This window comes from Chiloscyllium punctatum, chromosome 39 (genome assembly GCF_047496795.1).
Source record: "Chiloscyllium punctatum isolate Juve2018m chromosome 39, sChiPun1.3, whole genome shotgun sequence".
Lineage (NCBI taxonomy): Eukaryota > Metazoa > Chordata > Chondrichthyes > Orectolobiformes > Hemiscylliidae > Chiloscyllium > Chiloscyllium punctatum.
The window spans coordinates 46693427-46711775 of NC_092777.1; the positions used below are offsets into that span (position 1 = coordinate 46693427).

An 18349-nucleotide genomic window follows, 5' to 3' on the forward strand; every position below is an offset into this window, starting at 1 on the left:
CAGGCTTTGGGAGGTGGTGCAGAGGAGGTTCACCAGGTTGATTCTGGGGTTGATGCGGTTACCCCACGAGGGGAGGTTGAGCTGCCTGGGACTGTACTCGCTAGAATTTAGAAGAATAGAGAGGATCTTATAGAAACATATACATTTATGAAAGGGATAGATAAGATAGAAGAAGTGAAGTTATTTTTGCTGGTGGATGAGACTAATACTAGGGGACATGGCCTCAAGGTTCAGAGGAGTGGATTTAGGACAGGGATGAGGAGGAACTGCTTTTCCAAGACAATAGTGAATCAATGGAACTCTCTACAAAGGAAGGAATAGAGGCAGCTTCACGACATATATTCAAGACACAGGTGGATGGGTTTTTGTGAAATTGAGGGTTATGGGGATGATGCAGGTAGAAGGTGCTGAGACGATGGATAGATTAGCCTTGACCCTAATGAATGTTGGAGCAGGCTCGACAAGCCTCTATTACTGCTTCTATTACTAGGATATTAAAAACTTTGTGTCAGCAAAAGAGAAATCTCGATGTGCAATTCATGGCAAAAATTAAGATCTGATTCCTTATAGATGACTTATAATTTTATAATTTAGCATGGAAGTAAACATTCACCTATATTGGAGACCATAAAAGGTGTTGCTTTTGGGTAAAAATGGTAAAACCTTCCACAAGAAATGTTCCTTAACAGCAGTAGCTAAATCCAGATAATCGCATAGAATGGAAGTGAATTTAAATGCATCAAATCACTTTACACAATCCTATTACCTAAACATCGTGACCATGGTACAGTTAAATGTTTAATCCTGTTTCAAGGACACAGTGTTTGCAATATTCAAATTTCCATTATTAAATATATACTGTTTGTCCTGGTTGTCAGTTATGTTTGATGAAATGAAAATTGCCTATAAAATCCAGTTATATTTAGTTTTTTTTCCTACGATCAGCTAGAAGTAACTGAATTGGGATATAAATATGATAAGCTGTTCTTTTGTGTGAGCAGCCTACACTTCTGGCCAAACTGCAGTGGTTATGGATTTATTAGGATTCATCTGAATTTTACAGTATGCCCAGTCTGTTTTAGTTAATGAGTTCAAAAACATTTCCAATTTACATTATAAAGGGAAATGTTCCAACAAAATTTCATAATCCATCCTGCAAAGGACTAAAGCATGTCATAGGTCTAAAGCCTTGAAATAATACGAGATGAATATTTCTTATGTTTGCATGTAATTATTTTAAAATTTTCATTGGGGCATGAAGCTTGTAAAATAAATGGGTGAATGCTTCCATTAAAATAGGAAAGGAATTTCATACACTTGACCAAGATATGTTGATTTGCAACAGTTAAATCTCAAAGCTAAAGCATAAAACTCCAAGAGTACATGCCCAAAGTTTGATTATTAAGAAATGGCTGTATTGCAAAGGGAAAGAAAACACAAATGTTGCCTGCATTTGAGGGCCACTTCAAAACATTAGTTGAGGATTTTATTGTTTCAAAGCATGCCATCTTAGTTTTATCCATGAGTCAGTGTTTTGATACCAAACTAAGATTTTTCAGTCCATTTTTCAAGGTCCATTATTGAAAAACTCCGTGTTTCAAGTACTTCAGCATGGTCTCTCATGTGAAATTAGCCCAACTGCATCAGACATCTAGGCACATTCAATGGAATACAACTTCTGCAAAACTCAGCATCCAAGTCTGAACAGATGTCTAATGGATAGATTACATAGACAAGCTATTGGAGAGTTTGATAATCAGAGAAAGCATAATAAGAATAATTTTTTGAAATACTTATCAAAGAACCCATGTCACAAGGTCATGACAGCATTTACTTTTTGTATGTAACATATAAACTCATGATTCCTCTTCAATCCTGACATTTCATGACATTTCTATTCTCAAGGTTTTGAAAAACGACGAAGTAATCTCTGACCACTTCCCTGCATTCCAAACTTACTTCCAACTCTGTTTACCTCTGAAACTCCTCTTCCCCTTAAGGTGTTTAAAACTGCATTTTCAGCTCGCTACTGCCTACACTTTGGCTTGCCATTTAATACATTCCTTGTGTACCTATTAGTTACTTAATCACATTTGATATCCCCATTTCTAGAAACCTCTCTTCTCCTCGCTCCCATTCTGGTTATAACCCCTGCATAGACCCAATTTCCACTTCAAGTCCAAAGTCCTGACTAACCTATTATTGCTCCCCATCTTCCAGTAGCTCCAATTTAGAAATTTCAATCTCATGTTTCAATTTCTTATTATTTGCTCTGTTTCAGTAACCTGCACCAACTCTGCAACCTTCAGAATAAGGTATTCTTCAGACTCTGAGCTCTTTCTTCCTTTATCTTCTTCCCTTTCATTTCTCCTTTGAAGTCTAAGACCTACACTCATGAATTCTCTATCTCTGTACCATTATCTCAAAAGGCCCATATAAAATCCAATCTTCTGACCAAGCTTTTGGGTCTATTCTAATATTTCCTTGAAATCATGCCCATTTTTGTCTGATTATGTTTCTGTTTAGTATCTTGGAACATGTTCCTGTGTTAAAGATGCAAACTGCTGTTGGTGAGAGTTTTCTTCAACAAATGGCACCATGAACTCAAGTTATTGGGTAACTTCACTCATATTTTGTTCTGCTATAATGCACATTTCACTAACTCAAGTTGACTATAATGCAACTATCAAATCGGGGACAAAGTCTCTAAATGCAAACTTTTAAAATGTGTGCTGGCTGTAATGCAATTACATCACCAACACTTTAAGCATTATTTCTAAACCCGGTTTTTCTATAAAATAGGATTGCACAAGAATGCAACCAATGCATAATAGAATAACTACCTGTAAAATTCTTCAGTCTATCACACGGTTGTCATTGCATTCTGAAAGCTTAAGGTTAAATATGCAAACGATCACTTAGTGTTTATGGCTCTTTTAAAAGAGCATACAAACTACACTCTTAAAGTTGCACGTCTGTGAGACATCTTAAATATAAATCTAACAGTAGCTTGCTAATTTTTTTTAAAAGTCCTGCGGTATCAGGGAACATGAAAAATACATTTCATAAGAATGAAGACGACAACTCTATCTTTTGATTTTATCAACCAGTTATCTTTTTGCTTTTCCAAATATTGGTACTAATAAAATGTCTACTTTCTGATCAATTATTGGTACTTTGAATATTTTGATTTGAACTCTGCTCACCTCTATCTATTTCTGTAGGTCAAGTGCAATGGCTTCAACACTAGAGGGCACTGTATATTAACCTTGGCTAAGAGAAATTAAAGACAAGTTCAGTAGCATAGAGTGGTCATGAAACACTCAAATATTCATTTTGCAATTTCAGTACACAGGCTTGAACTTAAGGTCAAATTATTTTACACAGTCTCTCAATTCACCACTGTTATATCAAATCTATAACCTGAGACTCCAACGCTTACCCCTACCTTATAACACTTTGCTCACACACAAACTTTCTGGCCTCTAAAAGGAAAATCTCATGAGACGACTTTACAAAAAAGGCAGCAACTAATTAACAGAAAAAGAACAAAAATGGTAAATCTTAAGCAGATGTTGTTCAAAGGCTAATTTAAAATCCTTTATATTAACACACCCATTAGATTTTCAGTAGTTGTGAAATCTGATATTTCCTCGATAAGCTACTCACCTATATCCATGTAACCATCATGAGTACCTCCTACTGCCTGCTTTTTGCTATAGCATTTTCATTACACAGTAAAGTACAGGCAAACAATCAAGCAAGTTCTTCCAGCAAAGTGAATCTGCCAATATTTGTAGTAACTAGTAAAATCCTAACTCAAATATGTTTGATGGGAATTAATTTATGCATGCCTACAAATAAAGTGCATACAAACTGGCAATTTTCTTTGTAAATTAGTAAATGCTACAACATTTAAGTATTAAATACTTAAATATATAACTTTATCCCAATAAAAATCAGAAGAATACTGAAATGAGTGGCTCAAAAGAACCCAATATTTTGAGCATGGAAAGTCAACTCAAAGTCTTCCTTAGAAAAAGAAATATAGTTTCATACTGCACATCATAAATTCTACATTTGAGATCCACTGAAAACAGAAAGTTTAGAAAAGCTTTGATATTTTAAACAGACTATTTATTATTAAAATAGGATAGAGAAGGTTGTTAAATGATTTGTCACATAGAATGATGTGGCAGTCTAAGTGGCTTTTCTGTAAACGCCTCAAACCATAATTTAAATTAAGTAGAGAATAAACATCTTCGATCTGAAAATCTTTCCAAACAGCTTCATTGGTCCTGCAACCTGAATAAGGTCAATAAACGTCAACGCAAAACTCTATCAATACATTTTTCTGTGCTGCAAATCAGGATGTAGAGGTGCTGGTGTTGGACTGGGGTGGACAAAGTCAGATGTCACGCGAGACCAGCTTATAGTCCCTTCTGAAAAAATGTCACTGGACGCAAATAATTAATTTGGATTTCTCTTAACAGATGCGGTCAGATCTGCTGAGTTTTTCTAGCAACTTGTTTTTGAATAGCCCAACAGGTTTATTGAAATGACAAGCATTTGGAATGCTGCTTGTTCATCAGAATAAGTGGAGGAAAGTGCACAGGCCCAGAATTTATATGCAGAGAGATAATGGCAAGATGTTACCAGGGACTTCAATGTTGTGGTCATTTCGGAGACATAAACAGAACAGGGATAGAAGTGGTTGTTGCAGGTTCCGGGATTTATATGTTTCAGTAAGAACAGAAAAAAATGGTAAAAGAGGAGGTGTGGCATTGTTAATCAAGGACAGTATTATGGTAGCAGAAAGGACGTTTGAGGACTCATCTACTGAGGGAGTATGGGCTGAGGTTAGAAACAGGAAAGGAGAGGTCATCTTGTTGGGAGTTTTCTGTAGGCCTCTAAATTGTTTCAGAGATGTAGAGGATAGGATAGCAAAGACAATTCTGGATAAGAGCGAGAGTAACAGGGGTAGTTGTTATGGGGGACTTTAACTTTCCAAATATTGGCAGGAAATATTATAGTTAGAGTACTTTAGATGGGTCAGTTTTTGTCCAATGTGTGCGGGATGGTTTCCTGGCACAGTATGTAGACAAGCGAACAAGGGGCGAGGTCACATTGGATTTGGCACTGGGTAATGAACCTGACCAGGTATTAGATTTGGAAGTAGTTGAGCACTTTGGTGATAGCAACCACAATTCAATTATGTTTACTTTAGTGATGGAAAGGGATAGGTACATAACGCAGGACAAGAGTTATAGCTGGGGGAAAAACAATTATGATGGAATCAGGCAAGATTTAGGATGCATAGGGTGAGGAAGGAAACTGCAGGGGATGGGCACAATTGAAATGTGGAGCGTGACAGCAGGGAGGAAGTGGTTGAGCGAAGTAGCTGTGATTTACTAAAGAAGTTGAATCTCTTGTCAAGGGGAAGAAGACAGCTTATGTGAGAATGAGATGTAACGGCTGAGTCAGGACACTTGAGAGTACACGTTAGCCAGAAAAGACTGAAAGATAGAGCTAAAAAGAGCCAGGAAGGGACATGGGAAGTCGTTGGTAAATAGGATCAAGGAAAACCCTAAAGCTTTCTATAGGTATATCAGGAAAAAAACAATGACTAGAGAAAGATTAGGGCGAATCAAGGAAAGTAGTGGGAAGTTGTGTGTGGAGACAGAAGAGATGGGGAAGCACGAAATGAATTTTTTTGTTAGCATTCACACTGGGAAAAGACAATATTGTCAAGGAAAAAACTGAGATACAAGCTACTAGACTAGATGGGATTGAAGTTCACAAGGAGGTGTTAGAAATTCTGTAAAGTGTGAAAATAGATAAGTCCCCTGGGTCAGATGGGATTTATCCTAAGATTCTCTGAGAAGCCAGGGAGGAGATTGCAGAGCCTTTGGTTTTGATCTTTATGTCATCATTGTCTACAGGAATAATGCCAGAAGACTGGAGGATAGCAAATGTTGTTCCCTTGTTAAAAGGGGAGTATAGACAATCCTGGTCATTGCAGACCAGTGAGCCTTACTTTGGTTGTGGAAAGTGTTGTGAGATAGGATTTATAATCATCTAGAAAGGAATTCATTGATTATGGATAGTCAACACGGTTTTGTGAAGGGTAGGTCGTGCCTCACAAACCTTATTGAGTTGTTTGAGATGGTGACCAAACAGGTGGATGAGGTAAAGCAGTTGATGTGGTGTATATGGATTTCAGTAAAGCGTTTGATAAGGTTCCCCCTGGTAGGCTATTGCACAAAATACGGAGGCATGGGATTGAGGGTAACTTAATGGTTTGGATTACAAATTGGCCTGCTGAAAGGTTGATGGGAAATGTTCATCCTGGAGTCCAGTTACGAGTGGTGCACCACAAGGATCTGTTTTGGGTCCACTGCTATTTGTCACTTTTATAAATGACCTAGATGAGGGTATAAAAAGGATGGGTTAGTAAACTTTGCGGATGACACTAAGGTCAGTGGAGCTGTGGTTAATGCTGAAGCATGTGGCAGGTTACAGAGGGACATAGATAAGCTGCAAAGCTGGCAAATGGAGTTTAATGTGGAAAAGTGTAAGGTGATTCACTTTGGAAGGAGAAACAGGAATGCAGAGCACTGGGCTAATGGTAAGATTCTCGGTAGTGTACATGAGCAGAGGGATCTCTGTGTCCATGTACATAGATCCTGAAAGTTGCCACCCAGGTTGATAGGGTTGTTAAGAAGGCATACGGTGTGTTAACTTCTATTTGAAGAGGGATTGGGTTTTGGAGCCACAAGGGTCATGCTGCAGTCACACCAAAACTCTGGTGTGGCCACATTTGGAGTATTACGGACAGTTCTGGTCACTGCATTATAGGAAGGATGTGAAAGTTTTGGAAAGGGTTCAAAGGAGATTTACTAGGATGTTGCTTGGTATGGAGGGAGGGTCTTACGAGGAAAGGTTGAGGGACTTGAGGTTATTTTCATTAGAAAGAAGAAGGTTAAGAGGGGACTTAATTGAGACATAAAATAATAAGAGGGTTAGATAGGGTGGACAATGAGAGCCGTTTTGCTCGGATGGTGATTGCTAGCATGAGGGGACATCGCTTTAAATTGAGGGTTATAGTTATAGGACAGATGTCAGGTGTAGTTTCTTTACTCAGAGAGTAGTAGGGTTGTGGAACACTGCCTGCAACAGTAATAGATTCACCAACTTTAAGGGCATTTAAATGGTCATTGGATAAACATATGAAAGAAAATGGAATAGTGTAGGATAGAGAGAGTCTTCAGATTGGTTCCACAGGTCGTCACAACATTGAGGGCTAAAGGGCCTGTACTGCGCTGTATGATTCCAGGTAATTAAGAGAGTCAAAAGTGAAGTACAAAAAGTGTTGTCTGGCTGAGTGATACATCTTTGCAAGTGACCAAAAGTACAAACAGTGAGTGTAAAGTCACTTGCTAGTCAGCTGATGACACTTTACTCACGCCATTTGACATTTTTGATCACCTGCAAAGACTTGTCACTTGGCCTGTCGACCTCCACTCACTATTTGTACTTATCTTTTGACATTCTTAATCAGCTGAAATGATCTTGCTGTTATCTCTCTGCATATAAATTCTGTGCTAGTGTGCTGCTCTTCACTTCACTTGATGAAGGAGTAATACTCTGACAAGTTGTAATTTCAAATACAGAGAAACCTCGATTATCCAAAGGACACGGGCAGGGGGTATTTCATTCAGTTACTCGAATTCCGAATAACATAGTTTAGCTGAGCACATGGGACCTTGTGATCTTGCCAGATAATCCAATATTGGGATAATTGAGGTTCCCTGTAAACTTGTTGGATTATAACCTGGTGTCGTGTGACTTCTGCAAATCATGAAAAGAGTAAAGTTGCATTTCGTGGAATTAGAAAATAAACTAAAGCTTGTTGATACCATTGACACATAACAGGAGAAGAGGTTAACTCTGCTTTGAGAAACATATTTCTGTCTCTTATGGTGAATTTAAGCTGAGATTAATATTAATTAACAATATTTTTTCGAGCATTAAAGTTCTGCATTGATGGCACTGTTGAACAAAAGCTAAAAAACAGGTTGATTTAGTAAGTGCTTTTGTTTAAAAAAAATGCAAGTCTTCCCTTCAGATTTGAGTTTTGGACCATTGAACCACCAAAAGAAAAGACAATCTCATTTGAGTTCTGTTGCTGCCTTCTTTATGTTGATTGGCAAGAAGATAATACAGATACCCTCCAGTTTTTATTTAGTGCAGCAGTTGTCTTCCACAATGTACAACCTTGCTGGTTATCCTGACTTTCTCTGTGGTGAGTGATGTTACTCCCAATTTATGGTTGTTGGCTAACCTCTAAAGAGAAAAGAAACTCAGTATCCAATCCAAAAATTGGTTAAACATTGGATGCAATTGCAAGTTTTACTATTTTTAACTTCAGTTTGCAATTCAGTTGTTCAGCAGAATCAACACATTAAAGAGTGAAACTTGTTTAAATCTGAACCATGAACAGCAGGTGAACTTTATGTACCATACCTGGGTGGTGTTCTCCAAGACCTCGCAGCACATCGGATGGATGGACACAAACATTGTTCTTTGAATAAATAATTTCGCCATCCAAAATTCTGGAGGATCCACTTGACTGATTAAAGGTCAGGAGGTCAGAGGCTTTTGAAGATGCACGCCGCAGGAGCTGACCCAGAGACATCTCCAAGAATTTCTTTCCATCATCTGAAGTCTTCAGCCTAGTTCAAAGCAAAAATATAATTTCTTAAAAACCAAATTAAAACCCTGCTGAAGGATAATAACTCCAGCTCCTTGAAGAAGTTGCTGGATCCAGCTATCCCTTCCACCCCATTTGTTCTACTTAAACCATGACAATATGACCAATATCATCAAGTCATATCTTGGTCAGTCCCCTTTCTTGTTAGCAAATTCTCTTCCAACCGGTATCTCACTTCCGCCACTCTTCATGTTTTGTGATTAAATTTGTTGTTCTCTACGACCTCTCAATCCGATTCTCATCAAAAAAATCACTCATCAACCTTACTTTCAGGTTTCCTGACATAGTTCACAGTTCCTTCACCTCAACTACTGTACTCCTCCTTTTCTGCAGCCACATCATGTTCCGCCAAAGCAACTCCACGGTCATCTAGCTGGGTAAGGTTGCTCTCTCCTGCTTCCATTCATATTTGTAGAATCAAAGTAAGTGAATCGCCTGCAATGGCTTCACTTTCACTCTCCCATACCATTACCTTAGGTGTCCTCTAACGGTGTATCCTTGCCTGCAGCTATTTCACACGTCCATGTTTTGTCTTCAGCATCCATTTGCATACCGCAGATTTCACAAGTACACTGGTGACAGCCAAGTTTAACATACCAGTACCAGTCCAAACTCTCCCTTACCTCTAAAATTGTCACATTGCTTTTGTAAAACCCAGTATTGCAGGAGAAATCTCTTCCAAATATATTTTGGCAAAACTAAAGCCACTGCTTTCAGTAACCTCAACAAATTCCATTCCTGTCCCCAATTCTATTCCTGACCCCAGCAATTAGCTGATGCTGAACTGCACCCTGCAACTCACATTTGACAACACATGAACTTCTGACCACATGCTCATCATCAAGACGACCTATTCCTACCTCTGTCAGCTCTCGATGAACTCATTTCAACGCTTCTGAAATTTGCATCCATGTCTTTGTAACCTCCAGTCTTAACTTTTTCTGTGTCTTCTCGGTCAACCTTTCAAATTGCATCGGACATGAATTCGAGGTCATCCAAAATTCTGATGTTAAGGAATACTTCTCTCAACCTCCAATTGTTGATCTACACTGATATCTAATATAGCCATGTCTGAATTGTAAATGCTCATCTTTGCTTTCAATTTCTTCTTTGGCCTCATCTCTTTTTTTCTCTGTAGCTTTTGCTAACCTTTCAAAATCTTTGTGCTCAATCACTTCTAGAATCTGTCAACTTTAATTTGCAGCTACATGTTAGATACCAAGGTTCTAAGCTCTGGAACTCTGTGTCTAAGCATCTCTGCCTCTCTCCTCCTCTAGGATATGCCTTAAAGCATACTTTTCACCAAACTTTTGACCATCTAACCTACGATTTTCTAAACCTCACTGCAACCAAGTACCTGCGTCACATAATTGCAAGATTTTGCTGTTGTTGACTAAGTGGAATCTTCCTGTAGCCCATTGCCACGGCTTACAAAACTAATTGGCAAATTACTGAAAAATGGGATTAGAATAGTTGTTTTTTTCCTTTACTGGCACAGATTCAACAAGCCAAAGGGCCTTTTCCTGTGCTGTAGACCTCTATGACTCTTAGGACCCTCGCCTTCTTAAGGGAAGTGGGGAGCAGAACAGGCAGATTTAGAGTGGATAATAGAACCTATTATAGGTCAAAAAAGAAAAGAGAATGGAAAAAAGAAATACATGGAACAAACATATTATGAAGACTCGAATGTTTAAAAACATGCATTAAAAGTTTGGATCCTTTTGGAATTCAAATCAGAGAAGAGATTTTTAAAATTCTTTTGTGGGATTGTGGGCATCACTGAGAGGGCAACATTTATTGCCTGCCCCTAGTTGCCCTTGAGAAGGTGGTGGTGAGCTGCCTTCTTGAACTGCTACAGTCCAATTGTTGTGGATTGACCCACAATATCATTCAGGAGGGAATTTCAGGACCTTGACCTGGTGACAGTGAAGGAAACGGTGAAGTATTTCCAAGATGTTGAGTGGTTGGGAGGGGAACTTGCAGATGGTGGCGTTTCCATCTATCTGCTGCTCTTGTCATTGAAGTGGTTGCAGATTTTGAAGGTGCTATCAGAGGATCTTAGGTGAACTTCTGCAGTGTACCTTGTAGATAGTGTACACTGCTGCTACTCAGCGTCAGCATGGAGGGAGTGGATGTTTGTGGATGTGGTGCCAATCAAGCAGACTGCTTTGTCCTAGATGGTATCAAATGTCACGACTGTTGATGGAGTTGCACAGATCCAGACAAATGGTGGGTATTCCATCACACTCCATACTTGTGCCACATAGATGATGTACAGACTTTTGGGAGTCGGGAAGTAAGTTACTTGCCGCAGTCTTCCTTGCCCCTGACCTGCTCTTGTAGCCACTGTACTTATGTCGTGAGTCCAGTTGAGTTTCTGGTCAATAGAAGCTCCACCGAATTCACCCATGATCAACATCCTTAATGATAACACCATTGATGTCAAGGGGTGGTAGTTAGATTGTTTCTTTTAGTGATAGTCAATGCCTGGGTATTTGTGTGGCATGAATGTTACTTGCCACTTGTCAGCCCAAGCATGGATATTGTCCAGATCTTGATGCATTTGAATACGGACTTCTTCAGTATTTGAGGGAGTTGCGAGTACTGCTGAACATTGTGCACTTCTCGCCAAATATCCCCACTTCTGATCTTGTGATGGAGGGAAGGTCATTGATGAAGCAGCTGAAGATGGTTGGGCCTAGGATACTATCCTGAGAAACTCCTATAGAGATGTCCTGGAACTGAATAATGTTTTGTTGTGAAGTAATGTGATGTTACATCAAAAATATTCATGAATTCCAAACGAAAAGCATCTCTCATTGCATAAATGTGACCTTTTTTTATTTGCCAATCTGAAATGAACAGCAAATTTGAGCCACCTGAGCAGGCCCTCAGATTCAGCAGCTCTGAAGGACATCTGACTAATGTGATATGAGATTATCAAATATAGGACAAGTCTGTGCAGTCAATAACAGGATAGATTTTTACAATGGTAGCCTGATTCATGAGACGAATGGTTGAACAGCAAAGCACAAAGTATTGCTTGGTTTGGTTCAGGACCCCATTCTGGTATAAGAGTCTCTGCTGCACAGACGAAGGGGCTGAATTGAGAAAGTGTAGGATTCACTGACCTCTGTTTTTTTGGGGCCTCTTTTCAAGTAACTGAGCATTCCTTTTCTTTTTGCCACTTGCAACACCATTCGTACAGTCAGCCTCTAGGTGGTTTTGGCCACTAAATATCCAATTGTCTGACATTAACGTCTATCATATTCAAATTTCATTTGCAATGGTACCTATAGCAGCAGTATGACTGTCCTTGTCGTAGGAGAAGGCGAGGACTGCAGATGCTGGAGATCAGAGTTAAGTGTGTGGTGCTGGCAAAGCACAGCAGGTCAGGTAGCATTCAAGGAGCAGAAAAGTCAATGTTTTGGGTAAGAGCTCTTCATCAGGAATGAGGCTTGTGAGCTGAGGGGGTAGAGAGGTAAATGGGAGGGGAGTGGGTCTGGGAGTGGGGGTGGTGCGATAGGGTAATGGTGGTAGGTCGAAGAGGAGGGTGGAGTGGATAGATGGGAAGGAAGATGGACAGGTAGGACAGGTCATGAGGGTGATGCCGAGTTGGAAAGTTGGAAGCGGGATAAGGTGGAGGGTGGGGAAATGAGGAAACTAGCAAAGTCCATATTGATGCCGTAATGATGCCCTAGTCACAACCCAGTGGCCAGTTCACAGTACAGAAGATCTTTAGGTATACAGTTGTCATTCAATACCTAGTGGTGGCTGAGCCTTCACAGGAATTAGCTTTGTAAAGACTGATGGATTTAGCACATGCAAGGACCTCTTAGTTGGTTCCAACATGAGATTTTGAGGATATGGTTGAAACTATAAATGTGAAAACTGTTCAGCCTTTTCTCCTAATAAGCTTATTTGGCCCAGTTCTTACTATTATGAAGGATTACAAGGAGGATACAGGATTGCTAGTTTTGAAGTTTGATGTTCTCCATCAGGCTTCTGTTAGACTACATTCACTTACTCACCTGTACATAACTACAGTTATTGCATGTATTGATTTCTTTTTAAAAACTTGTTGGACATGAGCATCATTGCCTGGGCCAGCATTTATTGCCACTCCATAGTTACACTTGAGAAGGTGGTGATAAGATGATTTCTTGAACTGCTGCAGTCCAAGTGCTCTAGGTGCTGTTAGGGAGGCAGTTCCAGGATTTTGACCCTGCAACACTGAAGGAACATGATACAGTTCCAAATCTGGATGGTGAATGGCTTGGAATGAAACTTGTCAGTGACAGTGTTCCTCTATCGTTTTAGATAGTATTGGTCATGCACTCAAAATGTGCAGTCTAAGAATCTTTGGTGAAATTTGCACTACATCTTGTATGTGGTAGGTACTTGGTTATGATAGAATGCCATATCAAAGGCTATTGTGGAAAATAAAAGCTCGTGGTATAGGGGGCATCATATTAGCATGGATAGAACAGTGGCTGGTTAACAGGAAATGGAGACTAGGCATGAATGTATCTTTTTCAGCTTGGCAAGATGCAATGAGTGATGTGCCACAGGGATCAGCACTGGGAGCTCCAATGGTTTACAAGTTATTCAACAACTTGGATGAACGAATGGAAGATTTACTGACGTCACATAGGCAAGAAGTTTCGAACAAGAGACTACAAAAAGATATTGATTAGTGACTGGGCAAAGATCTGGCAAATGGAGCATTATGTGGAAAAAATGTGAAATTGTCCATTTTGGATGGAAGGAAGGATTTGAGAAAAGCATATTATCTAAATGGCAAGAGAATGTAGAGTTGAGATGCAAAGGGATCTTGATGTTCTAGCCCACAAATAGCAAAAGACTATATGCAGGTGCAAAAAGTAATTAAGGAAGTTAATGGAATGTGATCATTTATTACAAGGGGAACTGAATACAAAAGAACAAAGATTATCCTCCAATTTTACAGGCACTGGTGAGTATGTCTTGAGCACTGGGCACAGCACTGGTCACCTTATTTAAGAATGGATTTAAGTACACTGGAAGCAGTTCAGAGAAGTTTACCAGACTAATACCTGGACTGGGTGGGTTGTCTCATGATTGCACAGGCTCAGCTTCTATCTGCTGGAGCTTAAGAGTCATGAAAGAGGTGACTTGTTTGAAATATAAGATCCTTAGCTTCTTAACAGATTGAATGTGGAGAGAATGTCTCCTCTTTTTAGGAGGAAATATAATCACTGTTTAAAAATTAAAGGAATCACCCATTGAAAAGGGGTGATACAAAATTCTTTCTTTACAGTGGGTTATGATGCTTTGGAAATCTCTTCTTGAAAAAGGCATTGGAAGCAGGGATTAATAGATTCTGCTTTGTCAGAGTAGGCAGATATGTGGATTTGAGGTTATCATCAGATCAGACATGATCTTATTAAATTGGGGAGCAGGCTTGAAAGGGCCTGTTTTTATGGCCTTGCCTGGTTTGATCTACACATCACTCCATCCTAACAGCAATGTGGTGGACTCTTAACTGAATGGAATAGCAACCTACCAGTTGTACCAAACCACTAAAAAAAACACAAAAAAAAAGCAACATGGAACTAGGCATCAGAAATTACAATGGCAGAGCTCGTCCTGTTGACCTGCAAGATCCTCCTTACAAACATTCTGGGTTTCTGTCAAATTGGGAGAGCTCTTCCTATCTAGACAAGTAATAATGTGGCAGTCTTACTCACAGAACCATACTTTATAAGTCAATATCCCAGACACCAATCCCTACATTTTTTACATATATCCTATCTAACCTTTAGCCTGGTATAGGCAGCTGCACCTTGGAATACATCAGCAGGGAATTGTCCTGGGGGTCTTAAATATTGACTCTGGACCCCCATGTAGCCTCATGACATCAGGTCAAACATGCGTTAGGGAACCTCCTGCTGATTACCACCTATGGTCCTCCCTCAGCTGATGAATCAATACTCTTCCATGTTGAACACCAGTTAGAGGAAGTAGTAAGAGTGGCAAGGGCATAGAATGTCTTCTGGTTTGTGGCATTTAATGTCAATCAGACAGAGTAGCTTGACAGCATCACGACTGACTCAGTTGTCTGAGTCGTCAAGAACATATCTGCCTGAGTGGGGCTGTGGCAGACCGTGGGGGAACCAACAAAGTGAAAATCTACTAGACCAGATCATCTTCACACTAAACATATCCTTCATACCTTTTATTTAGTTGTGTGGCATGGATTAGAATAGATTCAAAACAAATCCAGAGTTCAAAATTGGGCCATCAGCAGCATTGTATTCAACCGTAATTTGTAAAATCACAGCCATCATATCCTGCATTCCCCTTTTACCATCAAGCCAAAGGAGCGACATTGTTCATTAAAGAGTGGAGAAGGACATACCAGCAGGAGCACCAGGCACATATAAAAATGCGGAATCAACTAGATGAAGCTACATCACAGATTACTTGCATGCCAAACACTATAAGTAGTATCCACTCAACAGAACTAAGTGATTCCACAACCAATGGGTCACATCAGAACTCTATTACATTGCCATAGCTAGTTATGAATTAAACAAGAGGGGGAGTAGACACCATCAATATCCTCATTTTGATGAGGGTGGAGCAAAAGACAAAGTTGAAATACTTGTAACCAATGTGAGCAAGCATCTCACTGAAAGACCAGTACAGATTATGCACTGTACTCGTGTTGCACCATTTGCCTCCAACTGTGTTTTCACTCTTCATGCTGCCTGTGAGAGGTATCTCTCTTGCTCAACATTCCTACAAGAGATGTTCCTTTACTATGATTCACCTTTTAGAAAAAGCTAAAGGCAATTGAGAGCAATGTTGGTATGTTAGCCAGCATGTAGCTTTCTATACAATACATCGAGTGAAAAATATACTCTGGATTGGATTTTGCAGTCATTGCTGACTTCAAAAGAAAACGGTCTCAAAATCTAGCAATCTCAGAAGTGTGATCTTTTCTTATTCCAAGTGAGAGATCATTAGCCATTGAGATTACTTAATCACGAATCACACTGAAACATGCACCCAGACAGCCAACAAGGAAATAAAACCACAGAATTCCTTCACTATAATTTTTGTTAATATCTACAGCAAAATAAATTATTAGAATTTGCAGAGGACTTTCAGGTTAAAAGATAAAAGTGCAATTTATAATTAAAATATTGAAGACTATAATGGAGAAATTTGATATTTAAAAATAGAATTAATATTTCAAGGCCACTGAGTTTGTTTCGCTGTACTTATAAACTTCTAGATTTAAAACCTAGTTATATGACAATTAACAAGATAACAGTGCAAATTTTTCAGGTGTTTTTGCATTAGATGAAGAAGCAAGAGTGAAAGTTCGTGTAAGTGACAGATTCCCCACAGATTGCACGCTATGAAAATCCTAGCAGGTCACCTTCTAAAGAAGCATAGAGTCACTCTCAGCAACTCCAGCAAGTGTGGACTCCAGAAATTGCTATTAGTTTCAGAGGAGTAACGGTGATAGATGCTATCAATTTTGCTGTAATTACTATCGCAAAACATGAGTCAATATGTTGTGAAGTGAGGAAGGAATGAATACTTACAATCTGAAGTCTTTTCCTCAGTAAAGGGTTTTGACATCTGAAATAAAACAGAAGGAGCTATTTGGAACTAGACATGCCACAGTCAGCAGATTGACAACTTCATAGATCTCCAGCAGATTATTAGTGAGTGAAATTTTAGACTTAATCAGAAAATCAATATTAAGAAATTTTGTGAAAATGCTTTATACTGAAACCTTGACTCAAACATTATAAATGTTGATAAAACAACTCATTTATCGATTGCTTCTTTAACCCTATGATTTCTAAGTCATTCTGAGCAGATTTCTCTGCCTCCTACACACTTCTTTTCCTCAACTCTCAGCATTCTTCTGTATTCCCTCCACTGGTCAATCTCTGCACTTGGCTAACACTCATCACATTCAGTGTTTTGGGATAGAGGTAGTAAAGTCCGTAAATCAGTTCCAATTTAACCTTAATGAAAGCTGCAACAGGCTCAATAGGCCAAATGGCCTATGATTGCTACAATTATTTAAGGTATCATGTACCTTTTAACATCTTTATAATTCACTTTCAAGGCATTGCAAAATCCCACAAACTGTCCCAACAACACAGTGTTGGTGATAAGTCTATTCATGAAGGCTTGGTTGACCAAATCAACAACTTGCATTCATAAGCAGCACTTATCATAATAAAATGTCCCAAAGTATTTCACAGGAATGTTACAAAGTAAAATTTAACAACAAGCATGAAAGGTTGCAGCAGAATAGACAGCTGAAGTTTTGTTTGGAAATGAGAGTTTTAAAAACAGATTGAGAGACTGAACAGTTTAGGCACTAAAGGAATAGCCATTAACTGTTGTTGAGAAATTTAAATTCTATATGTTCAAAAGGCCTAGATTAAAGGAGAACAGATTCCAGAAAGTTGTAATGCTACAAAAGTACGAAGAAGGAACAACAGCAAGCCACTCGACCTTTTGAGCCTTCTCCATCATTCAATCAGGTCACGGCTGATCTGTTTGAACTTCAACTCTACATTCCTGCATGTCCCCGTTAAGCTGTCATCCTCTTGGTAATTAAGAATATATCTAACAAACTTAGTTTTAAAAGTACATGAATATAAAGCATCCACCGCCTTTTGAGGAAGGGAATTCCCAAGAGACTCAATCCTCAGAGAGAAAAGGTTCTTTGTCTTAAATAGGCAACCTCTTATTCTTAACTATGACCCCAAGTTCTAGATTCTCCCACAAGAAACATCCTTTCAACATCCAGCCCACTCAAGATCTTACATGTTTCAATTAAGTCACTCTGACTTGAAGTTCGAGAGGGTACAAGCCTAGCCTGTTGAGGCTGCCTTCATAAAAACAATCCATTTCAAGGTGACAATTAAAATAACAAGCAACATTATTAGTTCAGTAAACCTTCTTTGAACTGTGTCCAATGTATTAACATCCTTCTTTAAGTATGTGACCAGTATTCTAGATGTGGTCTCATCAATACCCAGTGAAGCTAAAGTATAACCTTCCTATTCTTGCATTCAATTCTGTTTGCATAAGCCACAATATTCTATTAGCTTTCCTGACTTCTTGTGTACGAACTTTCAGTGATTCATGCAATAGGCCACCTAGACCTTTCTGCATCTCAGAGCTCTAACTGCTCATCATTTAGAGAATATGCTTTTTAAAACTTCTGTCAAATGGACAACTTGACTTTCCCACAGTGTACTCCATGCTCTAGATCTTTCACCACTCACTTAACCTATCTCTATCATTTTTTAGGCTCCTTATGTTCTCTTCACAACTCACTTTCTTCCCCAGACAGGATTATAGAGACAGGGAGTCGTGAGGTCAGGAAACAAATTGCAAACAAAGGATCAGAGTTTTAAATGGAATTAATATGTTTAATTGTGAGCCAATATAGGATAGCAAAAGTTTACAAGAGGAATGATGGGTGAATGTAAATTGGTGGAGGTTAGAATACAGGCAGAGATTTAGATGACCTCTATAGTTTATTCTATAGTT

General features: G+C 39.0%; 1 protein-coding gene across 3 annotated transcripts in view; it reads right to left on the bottom strand.

The window, feature by feature from the left end:
- Nucleotides 1–18349, bottom strand: part of tbc1d16 (TBC1 domain family, member 16) — a 131895-nt gene that overhangs the window by 97352 nt on the left and 16194 nt on the right. For 2 of the 3 annotated variants that reach the window (XM_072558611.1, XM_072558610.1), the window contains 2 exons: nucleotides 16372–16408; nucleotides 8527–8735 (listed from right to left, as the gene is read on the bottom strand). In XM_072558611.1, the coding sequence (XP_072414712.1) occupies nucleotides 8527–8698 (172 nt within the window). In that variant the 5' untranslated portion in view covers nucleotides 8699–8735; nucleotides 16372–16408. The remainder of the gene's footprint in view (nucleotides 1–8526; nucleotides 8736–16371; nucleotides 16409–18349) is intronic. The other variant, XM_072558612.1, reaches the window with a different exon arrangement.